We start from the raw sequence: 13,632 nt of genomic DNA, 5'->3' as shown, positions 1-13,632 counted from the left end.
TAAGTTTCAGTTTTTCTGGCCCAGTGGTTCTTGAGAAGAAGATTTTTAAAGATTTTTACTTCATATTTCAATGTAAAACTTGGATTCCCTATTGTGGCCCCTCTCTACCCCAGAGGTCATGATTTGATCAATTTAGAATCTACACTACCCAAGAATGCTTCCGCATAAGTTTCAGCTTTTCTGGCCCAGTGGTTCTTGAGAAGAAGATTTTTTAATGACCCCATCTAATTTTTGTCTTTTCTGGATTATCTCCCCTTGGAAGGGGGCTTGGCCCTTCATTTTAATAATTTAAACTCCCCTTCACCTAAGGATGCTTTGTACCAAGTTTGGTTAAAATTGGCCCAGTGGTTCTTGAGAAGAAGTTGAAAATGTGAAAAGTTTACAGACAGACGGACAGACAACAGGTGATCAGAAAAGCTCATTGAGCTTTCAGCTCAGGTGAGCTAAAAAGGAGACAAAAAATTCCTTAAAGATAAAAAGACTTTTAAAGAATTTCTGCATTTTCACTGTATGATCAATAGATCAATAGAGCCCCTGCTCAGACCCAGGGGCCATGAATTTCAAAAATTTGGAATCATGCACTTAGTTTGTTTGCTCAATACCCAAGGACATGGAATTTCAAGAATGAATTACAAACAAGAGGCCCATGAGCCACATCGCTCACCCGAGTAACATAAACCATGCTGTTCTTTACCAGATTTCCCCCTTGTAATTCCTATTGTGGCCCCGACCTACCCCTGGGGGTCATGATTTGAACAATTTAGAATCTACCCTACCCCAGGATGCTTCCACATAACTTTCAGCTTTTCTGGTCCAGTGATTCTTGAGAAGAAGATTTTTAAAGATTTTTCATACATATTTCAATGTAAAACTTGGGTTCCCTATTGTGGCTCCGCCCTACCCCCGGGGGTCCTGATTTGAACAATTTAGAATTTGCACTACCCGAGGATGCTTCCACATAAGTTTCAGCTTTTCTGGCCCAGTGGTTCTTGAGAAGAAGATTTTTAAAGATTTTTCTTATATATTTCAATGTAAAACTTGGATTCATTATTGTGGCCCTGCCCTACCCCCAGGGGTCTTGATTTGAACAATTTAGAATCTACACTACCCCAGGATTTTTTTAATGACCCCACTTTTGTCTTTTCTTGATTATCTCCCCTTGTAAGGGGACATGGCCCTTTATTTTAATTATTTAAACTCCCCTTCACCCAAAAATACTTTGTACAAAGTTTGGTTAAAATTGGCCCAGTGGTTCTTGAGAAAAAGTTGAAAATATGAAAAGTTTACAGATGGACGGACGGACAGCTAGACATACGGAAGGACAGACGGACGGACAACGGGTGATCAGAAAAGCTCAATTGAGCTTTCAGCTCAGGTGAGCTAAAAATATTTCCTGGAGATTTTAAAAAAAGGTTTTGAGTAGGACCATTTTTAGTCAGCAAGATAAAAACAGATCATTTTCTTCTTTAAATAAAAAACCCTCCACCACAAAATATCATTCCTCAATTAATGCTTTTTGTATTTAATTTACTCAGGGAATTTATTTAATGAATATAGTTTGATTGGCACTGTGTAATCGAAATTTATTGTGTTAGAAATAGATGTTCAGAAAAAAATCTGCTCAAACACTCAGGTTTAAATCTCCACAAGATACATAGTTATGCAGTTTTATTGTGAACATTGTGGCAATGTTTACTTTAAGGATAAGTTAGATTTTTTTTCAAAACACTTCTCTATTATTTGGCCTGAATTTAATAAATCTTGGTTCATAAGCTAACTAATCCATGGATCACAATTCTTATTTATTGGTCAGGCCTGTAGAATGTGCCCCCCTTTTTTTCCGAGTATTTTGCTATAGTTAATTTTCCTCTAGATGTTGGTTCCCCCCTCTTTTTGATGCTGTAAAGTCCAGCACTTGCAAATTCCAGGATTTGGACAGTTAAGGACATACGCAACGTACGTTACCTACTGATAATTTCTTAAGATGTTCTTAATTTAAGATTATAGTGCCATCAGATGTTTGTAGACAAAATATCAGCATGCATTACCAGGGGTTTTGAAAAGATATCAACTAATGAAAATTCTTGTATAATTCAAAGAAAAATATACAAAAAATACTAAACATATATTCTAGATGCTTTATTTATCCAAACTTGTTCTAAAAGAAGTGTACAGCAGCATATATAGACATTAAAATGTAGCACACAGTTCCTTTAAGTATTGGAACTCTTCAACTCCAGGGAAAAAGACAATAAAGTTCAAACTACATTGCGTATGTCCTTAATAAGTTTTTTTCTCCCCCCCCCCCCCCTTCAGACATTTTAGGTTTTTTTTTGGCTTGTCAGATTTTTTTTTTCGGGGTGGGGTGGGGGGTGGTGTTGCCCCCATTTTGAAACCATTGCTACAGCCTGTTGGTGTTGCCATAGCTTCTAGAGCAGGGACCTGTTTTACAAAAGAACTTATGACCAAGATCAAAAACTTAAGGTGATTGTAAAATCTTGCACAAATAATGATTTTATTACAAAGTGGCTGCATAAATATATCTTTCAAATTTCCTTCTTAAAATGATTATAACCATTTTTGTATGAACATAAAAGAGAAAATTACTTGCAAAATTACATTTTAGTCTTAGTTGGCAAGTTCTTTTGTAAAGTGGGGCCACAAGTCTGCTTTTCTCTTTATTACAAGTACAAACCAATACATTAAAACTCGTTTAGTACGAACACGGATATAGCGAATTCACAGATATAGCAAAGTTTTCTTGGATCCCCAGCTTTATAAATTTTACGAATTCCTTATAATGAATTAGGACTTTGTTATAACCGAGTTTTACTGTACAGCTAGTCTCATAACCAGTGCAGCAAGTCTCATGAGAGACTTCTGATTTATTTCCTCTGTAAATATTGATAAATAATCAAACGTTGTAATCTTTCCTGTTTATTTTAGAATTATGTTCATACATATTTAAAATTAAATAGACATTTCACCCAAAATAAATTGTGTAAATATATATATATTCATTATTGCATTACATAAATAATTTACAAACATATAAATGTATATTTGCTGGGAATGATCATCAAATTTTGATCAATACTTGACAAAGAATGTTAAAATTCCAAAAAGGAAGATTGAAAAATAAAAGAAATTGTTTAAAATTCAAGCAAAATAGCTGAACAAATGTGGAAAAAATAAATCTCAGAAAAATGTTGTTCAGTTGCTCACAAGCTTGGCCAGAAAATAAAGGATATCAAAGAAAGGTGGCAAATACACACAAACATGGAATGTCTAAAGACTTATTCACATATCACAGCATGATCAATCTTATCTTAACATTGCATCCATGGTTTTGATTCCATCTGCAAATAGTCAAACCAATTATATAGAACGTTTTTATTCCTTCTATTGGTGCCTTATTCATATGAATGCCTTTTCAACCACTTACAACCTCAATAAGAGAGATCTAAAGTAAATTAGCCCCCTCCCTTCTTACCTGGACAATATTAGCATCCAGTGAAAGTACTCTGTTGTATTAATGGTATCAGTAAGTTTGTGGGAACAAGATAATGATTTTAAATTTGTACCACTGCCAATTATAATGAAGACCATATTACACTGTTCCCAAAATGACTCCCCTATTCTCAAACGATATCTCATTCCTTAAAAGCTTCATTAGATTGTGCATGAAATTTATAATGTATATGTGGACTTCATATTTTCTGTGATAAATGATACAGTGACAGCCATTAAAGCATTAGCCAATCAGAATTCATATGTGCATACATCTGTTTTATTCAATCATTTCATTTTGTATATACTAATACTGCTATATGCAAATGCTTTTATCTTTATATACAGTTTCAAAACATTTCATCAAATTAAATGAAAGTTAAGCTATTTAATTTAAATCAGTCATTTCACTCACTGTATGTGCACACATACAGTATGCATGCACATGTGTGCAAAATGATACTAGCCAAGTAAGGTCTTCATCTTTTGCTGCTTCTTAGGAAATAGCTGGATAAAATGGGTACCCTAAAATGTGGACCCTAAACTTACATGTAGCACCAAATGTCTTTTGGAAAAAAAATTGAAACACTTTTCAAGAACACTTTATACTCTGTCAAATTCCCCGTATAAAATTTGTGAGAAATAAAAAAAAAAACACAAAAAAACAAAACAAAACAGAGTAAAAACAGTATTTCTCAAATTTTGTTTGTGGAAAATAACTGTAGTGTAATTCATTTATCATATTAACCCCCCCCCCCCCCCCCCAAAAAAAAAAAAAACCCACAAAACTGTTTAATCATGACATGATAATTACAACCCCAACATCCAGTTAATGCCTCACCTACATACTGATTTAACTAGTTTTAAAATACTGAGCTTTCAAAAATGGTTAAAGAGTCAAAGGTATTTTTATTATCTTTAGGATATTGTGTAAATCTTTTCTTCTTCAAAATATAAAATTCTCTTCTTAAGAATTCTTTCATCAGTATAATTATTCAAAAGGAAATCCCTCATCAATATTTTTTTAACTTCAGCAACAATACAAAAGAAACATTAAATTCATTACAAATTTAAGGACAGATGCTGACCATGAATAAGTAAAGTACATAATAATCTGCATTAGTAACAAGAGGCCCAAGGTCCTTAACGGTCACCTGAGTATAATACAACAATTTAGAAGTTAAATACACTGATAGATGAAGCTTTGTTGCCCTAAAGCAAGAGAAGTAGGAAGATCAGGATCAACAAACTAATTAGTCTAGTATTCAGTATCAACTCATAAATTAAGTTCTAATCTGTCCCCCACTTAACATTATCACCATGCAGACTATTAACAAACTATTAGTGCTTCTGTACTATTTTTAAACCCATATTAAGACCTCTAGCATTGACCTCTCTTATGGTCTTTGAAGAACTTTTAATAAGATAAGTTATTTTTGTCTCATTTTTATTTATCTATTACTTACAGGTCTGCCTGATTATTAAAACTAAGAAAGTACTTTTTGAATTATATGATAAACATTCTTGCATAATTATCTTATTCTATTAATCTTTCAAATACATTATTTACAGTGATTAATTATCAAAGGTGAATGGAAAAGGGGAATAACTTCTCTCAGTAGAATACAAATTAATAGAGCCCTGTCCAGGACCAGAATGCTTAGACAAATTGTCCAGATGTTCAAAAATCTGGTAGAAATACGCTTACTTATATCATTTAAACTTTTACTCAGTTTGCTTCCAATATGCCCAGAAGCAGAGAAGAATTTCACAGGTACAATGCATTTTCACTACAGATTCAACAAAGCCTTACCCTAACACCAGAACCCAAGACCAAAGGTCAAGAAAATTACAAATTTGGAAGAGTTACCCTCATCATCATAACTATGGACTTCAAAGAATTAACACTTTTCCACTATATTATCAAAAGCCCCCCCCCCCCCCCCCCTTCCTCGCTATGCCAGAACCCCTGACCCTAGGACCACAAGATTTAAAAATTCTGTTCGAAGCTCCCATCTTCATCATAGCTAAGCAATTTATTTATCAGCTCAACACTAAGGAGCAGACAGGATTAGTTAATGATTAATTAATAGAGTTAATGCATTTTCACTAAATAATCAATAGAGCCCCCCCCCCCCCCCCCCCCCCTCAAGAACCCCAAAAACTGAGGCCATGTATTTAAAAATTTTGGAAGAGGCATCCTTGCCTATCTTAATCATGCACTTAGTTTGTTTAAATAATCTCCAGTAGCAAAGAAGAAGATTTTCATAGAATCAATGCATTTTCACTATATAATCAATAGAGCCCCGCCCTAACACCGGAACCCCTGACCCTGGGGCCATGAAATTCACAATTTTTAAAAAGGCATCCTTATGCATCATAACCATGCACTTAGTTTGTTTAAATAATCTCCAGTAGCAGAGAAGAAGATTTTCAAAGAATCAATGCATTTTCACTATATAATCAATAGAGCCCCACCCTAACACCAGAACCCCTGACCCTGGGGCCATGAAATTCACAATTTTTGAAAAGGCATCCTTATGCATCATAACCATGCACTTAGTTTGTTTAAATAATACCCAGGAGCAGAGAAGATTTTCAAAGAATCAATGCATTTTCACTATATAATCAATACAGCCCCGCCCTAACACCAGAACCCCTGACCCAGGGGCCATGGCTTTCACAATTCTGGAAGGAGCCCACCTCCTCATCATAACTATGTACTTAGTTTATCATCTTAATGCCCAGGAGCAGAGGAGGAGATTTTCAAAGAATTAATGCATTTTCACTATATAGTCAATAGAGCCCCGCCCTAATACCAGAACCCCTGACCCAGGGGCCATGAAATTCAAAATTTTGGAAGAGGCTCTCTTGCTCATCATAACTATGTACTTAGTTACTTAATTTAATACCCAGGAGCAGATAAGATTTTCAAAGAATTAATGCATTTTCACTAGATAGTCGATAGAGCCCCGCCCTAACACCAGAACCCCTGACCCTGGGGCCATGAAATTCACAATTCTTGAAAAGGCACTTTTGCTCATCATAACTATGTACTTAGTTACTTTATTTAATACCCAGGAGCAGAGAAGAAGATTTTCAAAGAATTAATGCTTTTTCACTATATAAACTATAGAGCCCCACCCTAACACCAGAACCCCTGACCCTGGGGTCATGAATTTCACAATTTTGGAAGAGGCACTCTTGCTCATCATAACTATGTACTTAGTTACTTTATTTAATACCCAGGAGCAGAGAAGAAGAGGCACTCTTGCTCATCATAACTATGTACTTAGTTACTTTATTTAATACCCAGGAGCAGAGAAGAAGATTTTCAAAGAATTAATGCATTTTCCCTATATAATCAATAGAGCCCCACCCTTATACCAGAACCCCTAACCCCGGGGCCATGAATTTCACAATTTTGGAAGAGGCACTCTTGCTCATCATAACTATGTACTTAGTTACTTTATTTAATACCCAGGAGCAGAGAAGAAGAGGCACTCTTGCTCATCATAACTATGTACTTAGTTACTTTATTTAATACCCAGGAGCAGAGAAGAAGATTTTCAAAGAATTAATGCATTTTCCCTATATAATCAATAGAGCCCCACCCTTATACCAGAACCCCTAACCCCGGGGCCATGAATTTCACAATTTTGGAAGAGGCACTCTTGCTCATCATAACTATGTACTTAGTTACTTTATTTAATACCCAGGAGCAGAGAAGAAAATTTTCAAAGAAATAATGCACTTTCACTATATGATCTATATAGCCCCACCCTGGGGCCATGAATTTCACAATTTTGGAAGAGGCACTCTTGCTCATCATAACTATGTACTTAGTTACTTTATTTAATACCCAGGAGCAGAGAAGAAGATTTTCAAAGAATAAATGCATTTTCACTATATAATCTACAGAGCCCCGCCCTAACACCAGAACCCCTGACCCTGGGGCCATGAATTTCAAAATTTTGGAAGAGGCACTCTTGCTCATCATAACTATGTACTTAGTTACCTTATTTAATACCCAGGAGCAGAGAAGAAGATTTTCAAAGAAATAATGCACTTTCACTATATGATCTATATAGCCCCACCCTGGGGCCAGAACCCCTGACCCTGGGGCCATGAATTTCACAATTTTGGTAGAGGGCTCAATGCTTATTACAATGATGCCAACAGTTTGACTGCTTGATGTCCGGGAGTAAAGAAGAAGATTTTTAAAGATTGCATTATTTTTGGTGGTTTTAGCCCCACCCCTCAGGCCCCAGGGGGGCAGGGACCATGAAATTCACAAATTTTGTTCCCCTTTACCCATAGATGCTATATGCCAAATTTGGTTGAAATTGGTTAAGCGGTTATAGAGAAGAAGCTAAAAATGTTCAAACGTTAACGCACGACGCACACCGCACGACGACGGACGAGAACGGATAGCAATAGGTCACCTGAGTGACTCAGGTGACCTAATAATATTCTTGACAACCATGAGGTAACATTTTCAGACCCTTTCAAAGAAATGTGCAATAAATATTATATACTGTGGCACTTTCCAGGAATGTCAAAAATATAAAGTCTTAGTAGTTTGCCTCCCCTTTTTCTTACATATATTATTCCAAGAATAAATACATGTAATCATTTTCCAACTCAGCTCCTCTTTCATAACATTCAAAATCATATTTTACCCTTAGAATAAATGAAACCTTTTTCATGTTAATCAGCTTTCAACAGTATCTCCCAATTATTTCAAAATATGAGACACAATGTTCAATTTACCCAGCACCTAAGATCCTCTAGATACATTAAAGATAGTCAAAAATATTAATAACATTGCTCACAAAATTTTAGCTACTTTAGTTTATAAACTACTATACATTTCAGAAAACTACCAATACATCAACTTTCAAGTGTTTTAGAAAAATGGTATAAAATTAACATCATATGAAAATATATGTGTAGCATTAGACAAAATGAGTATGATAGAGCAAAAGTTTCCTGAGTTTATTGCGATTATTTGAACAGACTGAAGATTGTCTTGTGACAAAATCATCAGCTACCTCATTCATAAAAATAAACAGGATATGCTGAAGCATTCATAATACATGTATATATTAAATAAGTCACATATATTGCTGCAGCACTCAAACTACATGTTCTGACACTCTTGTAATAAAAAGATTTTAACTCAATAAAAAATACTTTGCATATCCATTTTTAGACTAAAATCATCTATCTGGAATCAGTATCCACTAAAATATGGCAAGTATTCTTCTTCCAAACAACTGGCAACCTACTGCATCTCCTATGAATAAAAAAGCAGCTCTTATCTCCCCTTTCTCCTAAACAGCACTAAAAACTGTTTCTTCTTCATACATAATGGAAGATCTTCCCAACTTCATGACTGGCAGATTGAGATTTTTTTTTTTTTGGCAAGCACCAATTCTTCTCCATTTTTAGCAGTATTCTTCCATACTACGGAGTTCAATTATGTTGTACAAAGCCTGCTGAACATCTGGGTCCATGTGTCCCTACAAAGAAAGACAAATTCAGATTTGCATGTCATTCATACATTTACACACCTCTAAAAAGGCATTCCATGTATAAACAGTATAACTTCACTTTATATAGTAAATTTCCCCCTTTTTAAAAAAATATAGTTATTTACATTTCAGACTGTTTTCACTGTGATAACTCTTTGAATTTAATTTCTTGATATTTAAAACTGAATGTAAATTTTGCCAAGTGAAAAATCTCATGCCTAAAATGCATGTCAATAGGCGAGAATCATCCACAATGTAAACAAGAACGCAGAAATCATCCAATACACACTCCCTTCATCATCTAATGCATTTGGAAATACCACTTGTGTCGTAAATATCCAATATATGACTTTGTCAGCAATTTTGTCCTACACATCAATGGTTTTCTCACAAATTCTCACTCTGTATTTTTTTAATAGTTTGAAATACCAAAAACTGTATCAAACATTGAATACTGAAATTTGACATGAATGCCTAGTGTAATTCTTTTACACAGCATTTATGATAAACATTTACAATTTTACTTCAAGTATAAATGTATATATAAGGGATCGCTGTATAGTTCGTTGGGTATGCCAGGTCATTAACGCCAGTTGGATACATTGAATAATTTGCATAATGGGTAAAATTACCCGTTATGCAAATTATCCCACTTTTCCAACTGGCGGTAATGACCTGGCATTCCCAACAATATAAACAGTGATCCTTAATTAAACTCCTGGCTGATTACTGAGCTCTGTACAACACTTGAGTTGTATACCTGTACTTACCTGTACTGCACTGATTAGGTGGGTTCTATATGTATTGATAACATCCATGTGGTGCCGATCAGTTTCCTGGAAAGTAGACAAGATTAAAGATAAAATTAGTCTAAATCAAAAACTTGACAAGAATTCAGTCACAAAACCACTGAAGATTCCTTATATTTCAGGAGTATACTGAACATTTCTTAATTTAGTTTAAAAAAAAAAAAACAAAAACAAAAAAGCTGCTTAATAGGGATAGTAATTTTTCACACAAAATTGGTGGCCTTTCTTCACATACAAACAGTAAAAAATTGTCCAAATAAATGCCAATTAAATTCACAATTAACTACATGTTGTTGTGATTCCTTCATGGTAAATTAATTTTATATCAAGACTTCAAATGATAGAAATAAAATAAAAGTTCCAGATGTTATGAGAAAATTTCCTGAATTATTCTTGTATTAGGGAATACACAGTATGCAATGAAAATAGTAAAATTAGAAATTCTCGAAAAATGTTGAAATTTGAACTGTCTTGAATAATACAAATCTTTAAGTGGCTATATTGATACATGCTCTGTTAAGTCTCAGTACATTTCTATCTTTTACTAAATTTTGTAATCATTATACAGGCATTTTGTGTGTGAAATGTGCAGTTACACATCAACAGCAGAATTATCTCCCAAGAATGGGTTTCTGTTTTAATGGACACAGTGATTGCTAGCATTCAGTGCTTAGATTTCTCTCCAGTTTTGTTAGAATCTTCATTCATTCTTAGAGCACTTTATGTTTATATATCTTTTCTTATTCTTTTTGTCTGTTTCTAAATAAAGCAAACACTATACTCAATAAAAAAAAAACAAACTGCAAACATATGAAAAATATCTATCACACTTTTAAGCAAAACATGGCAACTGAAAACATGACAACTGAAAAGAGAGACAATCTGCTTCTGCAATGATCAATACCTAGATCACTGGGAGTACAAATTAACTTTGTCACTATCAGCAATGAGTTCAAACAAATTAAGCAAAAACAAACAAAACTTGAAAACCACAGAACAACAAAACCGAATGAAGGACTAATGATGTGCAAAACTACTTATAAACCTTTAGTTCTTTGCAATTGAAAAAAATGAAAGAGGACACCCAACATTATTTACATTTTCTTCCATTAATTTGGGTAAAATCAAAGCCAATAAACATATTGAGACCATGTTGAGACTGCAAGTTATCAGTTTTCTTTTAAAATCTTGGATAAATTACAATTCTGGATTATAATATATATATATCTAAACAAGAATTCTTTAATATATGCAGTGAATATTAGTGACTTCCATTCTCTGTGCTCCAAACAAGATGTTATGTAAGAAAACGTAAGCAGGGTGACATTAGAAGCTGAACACAAGACTCCAGATTAAGACGAAGCCAATCATTTGGAATACCATTACCTGATTGCCCATTGTGATGAAACTGGCTCACTTAACCCTGTAAAGATTAAAGGAGGAGAAGCCAGCCAGCTTGCCTGTGTCGAGGAGCAAATGTGGGGCCAATATAACGATAATGACGCAGGAAAAACACACAATGAAAACATTGTCACATGCAATTTGATGCTCTGCTGTCATTTCACACACAACTGAACCATAATTTGAACACATCAGAACCAAAAATCATGAACCACTATATTCATAAATATGAATGTTGGACTAGACCAGAAAAGTATACACATGTAATCAGACATAAAAAATATCCACCGGGTATTGAACTTTTTGGACATGACAATTACAGAATAGTTGATGAACTTTGAATTATTTCCACTGAGGAGAATTAAAAACCTACAGCCAGTTGTTGCTGAAGACGTGCAACCTGGAGTTGCAGGGATTTGATCTGCTTCTCCTTATCTGCTGCTAAGGGGTCTGATTGCACAAAGCTGTGGGCTGCCACTTCTTTTTTCAGCTGTTCTTGGGTTCTAGACAACTCCTGCTTAAGCTTACTGCTTCCTTCCTCTAGAAGTGCATTACTCTTGGACAATTCCTTGATTGTCATCTCCAGCTGTTCTTTCTCATATGCCAGGATTTCATTTTCTTGCTGCAGTTGCTCCTTTTCTTCCTGTAGGATTGGATTGCGCTGTTCCACCTGAACACTTGCTGTCTGAACTTCCAGAAACTCCTGCTCCAATTTGTCCTTATCTTGTAACAATTCCGAATAATCCTGTTCAAGCTGATTATAATCCTGTTGTAAAGTCTCATGATTCTGAGTAAGCTGGTCAAACTCATTTTGGGCATCCTCAAAGTCTGCCTGAATCTGGTCTTGTTCCTTCTGCAAAAGCCGGTTCTGTTCCTGAACATTCTGTACTTCTTCCAACACTACATCATGGTCATGTTTCAGACTCTCATTCTCAGTTCTTAATTCTTCAATCTCTATCTTTAATTTATCTCTTTCTTCCATAACTTTAGCCATCTCACTGGCTTTCCCAGAAAAGTTTGTAGCACTAAGCTTCCTTTCTAAATCTTCCTTTTCTTCCATCACTTCTTTGTACTTTTCCTGAAGTTTTTCCAGTTCATTTACAAGCTTTTCTAAATCATCATGCATAGCATTACCATCTGAGAGAAGAAACTCATTTTCTTTCACAATATCATCCTTCTCCTGCATCAGTTTTTCAAACTCCTCGTATTGCTGGTCCTTCTCCAGTAACAACTGGTCATACATGTCCTGTAGATTGTCTCCTGCTTGCACTAATTTGTCGTAAGTGTCCCTAAGATTCTCCAAATCCACCTTCAGATTATCACGTTCTTCCACCAGTTTAAGATTTTCTTCCCTTAGTGTGGATACATCCTCAATGGGACTACCATCTCTGTCAGTGTCTGGTTCATCACCCTCTATTCCATTCATCATTACCTGCTAAACAGGGAAAGTCAATAAATAAATGCAAAATGCAATGATCACTCAAACAGTCATTTTTGATCCATTTATTATTTATATAATAGTGTTATTATTTGGATGTACTATGCCGAAATAGTAGTCAGGGTTTGACACATGGTGCACGAGCCGGAGGCGAGTGCACTATCTGTCAAACCCTGACTACTATTTCGGCATAGTACATCCAAATAATAACACTATTATAATTATTACGCTGACTGTTGTTTGTATACGACAATTTAATTAAATTCTCAATCCCAAACCTGTTTGCAGACGTTAAATCTAAATGAAAATTTTCTTGAACATTCTTTAATCCAGCGTTATACCAAAAAGCATTTTATTGACTCCGAAGAACCAGTTCACGTTACGTTGCAATTTTGGTTACTGATAAATTCGATTATTTGTTAGAGAATTTTTCTTTAAGATCCTTATCAATAATATCAGTCTTTTAGAAATTATATTCATTTATTTCTTGTTTTGTGACAAATGTATAAAAACTACGTTTATATACTTGAAAATACATTCCGTAAAGTAGCGGTGTTTGTGGCGTAATCGGTAACACGTTGGACTGACGTTCTCGAGATCGTGAGTTCGATCCCCAGCGTGGGTGCTAAATACATTTTCTCTAGAAAAGACAGCCATGCACTATTTCGGCATAGTATGCTTACGCTATATAAATCCTTAGAACACTATGCGAAAATAGTTGGGTATTGATTATATAGAGACAAACTAACAGGAAGCATAATAATTTATATTTTTCAGTTTTTTAAAAAATATGTATACTGGTATCGTATCTGAGATTCTAATGGAATAACAAGAGCACCTTCTGCATTTTCCCTTCCTTCTCATTTTCTTTGGCTCTCATCTTCTTTAAAACTTCTGCTTGTTGACTAAGCTGATAAAAGATAAAGGGATTTCTGTT

At 34.8% G+C, this 13,632-nt stretch overlaps 1 protein-coding gene across 2 annotated transcripts in view; it reads right to left on the bottom strand.

The window, feature by feature from the left end:
• Positions 1-7,980: 7,980 nt before the first annotated feature.
• LOC133182380 (ankyrin repeat domain-containing protein 24-like) overlaps positions 7,981-13,632 on the bottom strand; it is a 33,920-nt gene continuing 28,268 nt past the window's right edge. The window contains exons 19-22 of one of the 2 annotated variants that reach the window (XM_061317210.1): positions 13,534-13,605; positions 11,631-12,692; positions 9,818-9,883; positions 7,981-9,035 (exon numbers count right to left, since the gene is read on the bottom strand). In XM_061317210.1, the coding sequence (XP_061173194.1) occupies positions 8,961-9,035; positions 9,818-9,883; positions 11,631-12,692; positions 13,534-13,605 (1,275 nt within the window). In that variant the 3' untranslated portion in view covers positions 7,981-8,960. The remainder of the gene's footprint in view (positions 9,036-9,817; positions 9,884-11,630; positions 12,693-13,533; positions 13,606-13,632) is intronic. The other variant, XM_061317212.1, reaches the window with a different exon arrangement.

The sequence above is a fragment of the Saccostrea echinata genome, unplaced genomic scaffold (assembly GCF_033153115.1).
Source record: "Saccostrea echinata isolate AGI-Se365-2 ecotype Australia unplaced genomic scaffold, CSIRO_AGI_Sech_v1 ptg000009l, whole genome shotgun sequence".
Taxonomy (NCBI): Eukaryota; Metazoa; Mollusca; class Bivalvia; order Ostreida; family Ostreidae; genus Saccostrea; species Saccostrea echinata.
This window is presented reverse-complemented; position numbering and strand designations above follow the sequence as displayed.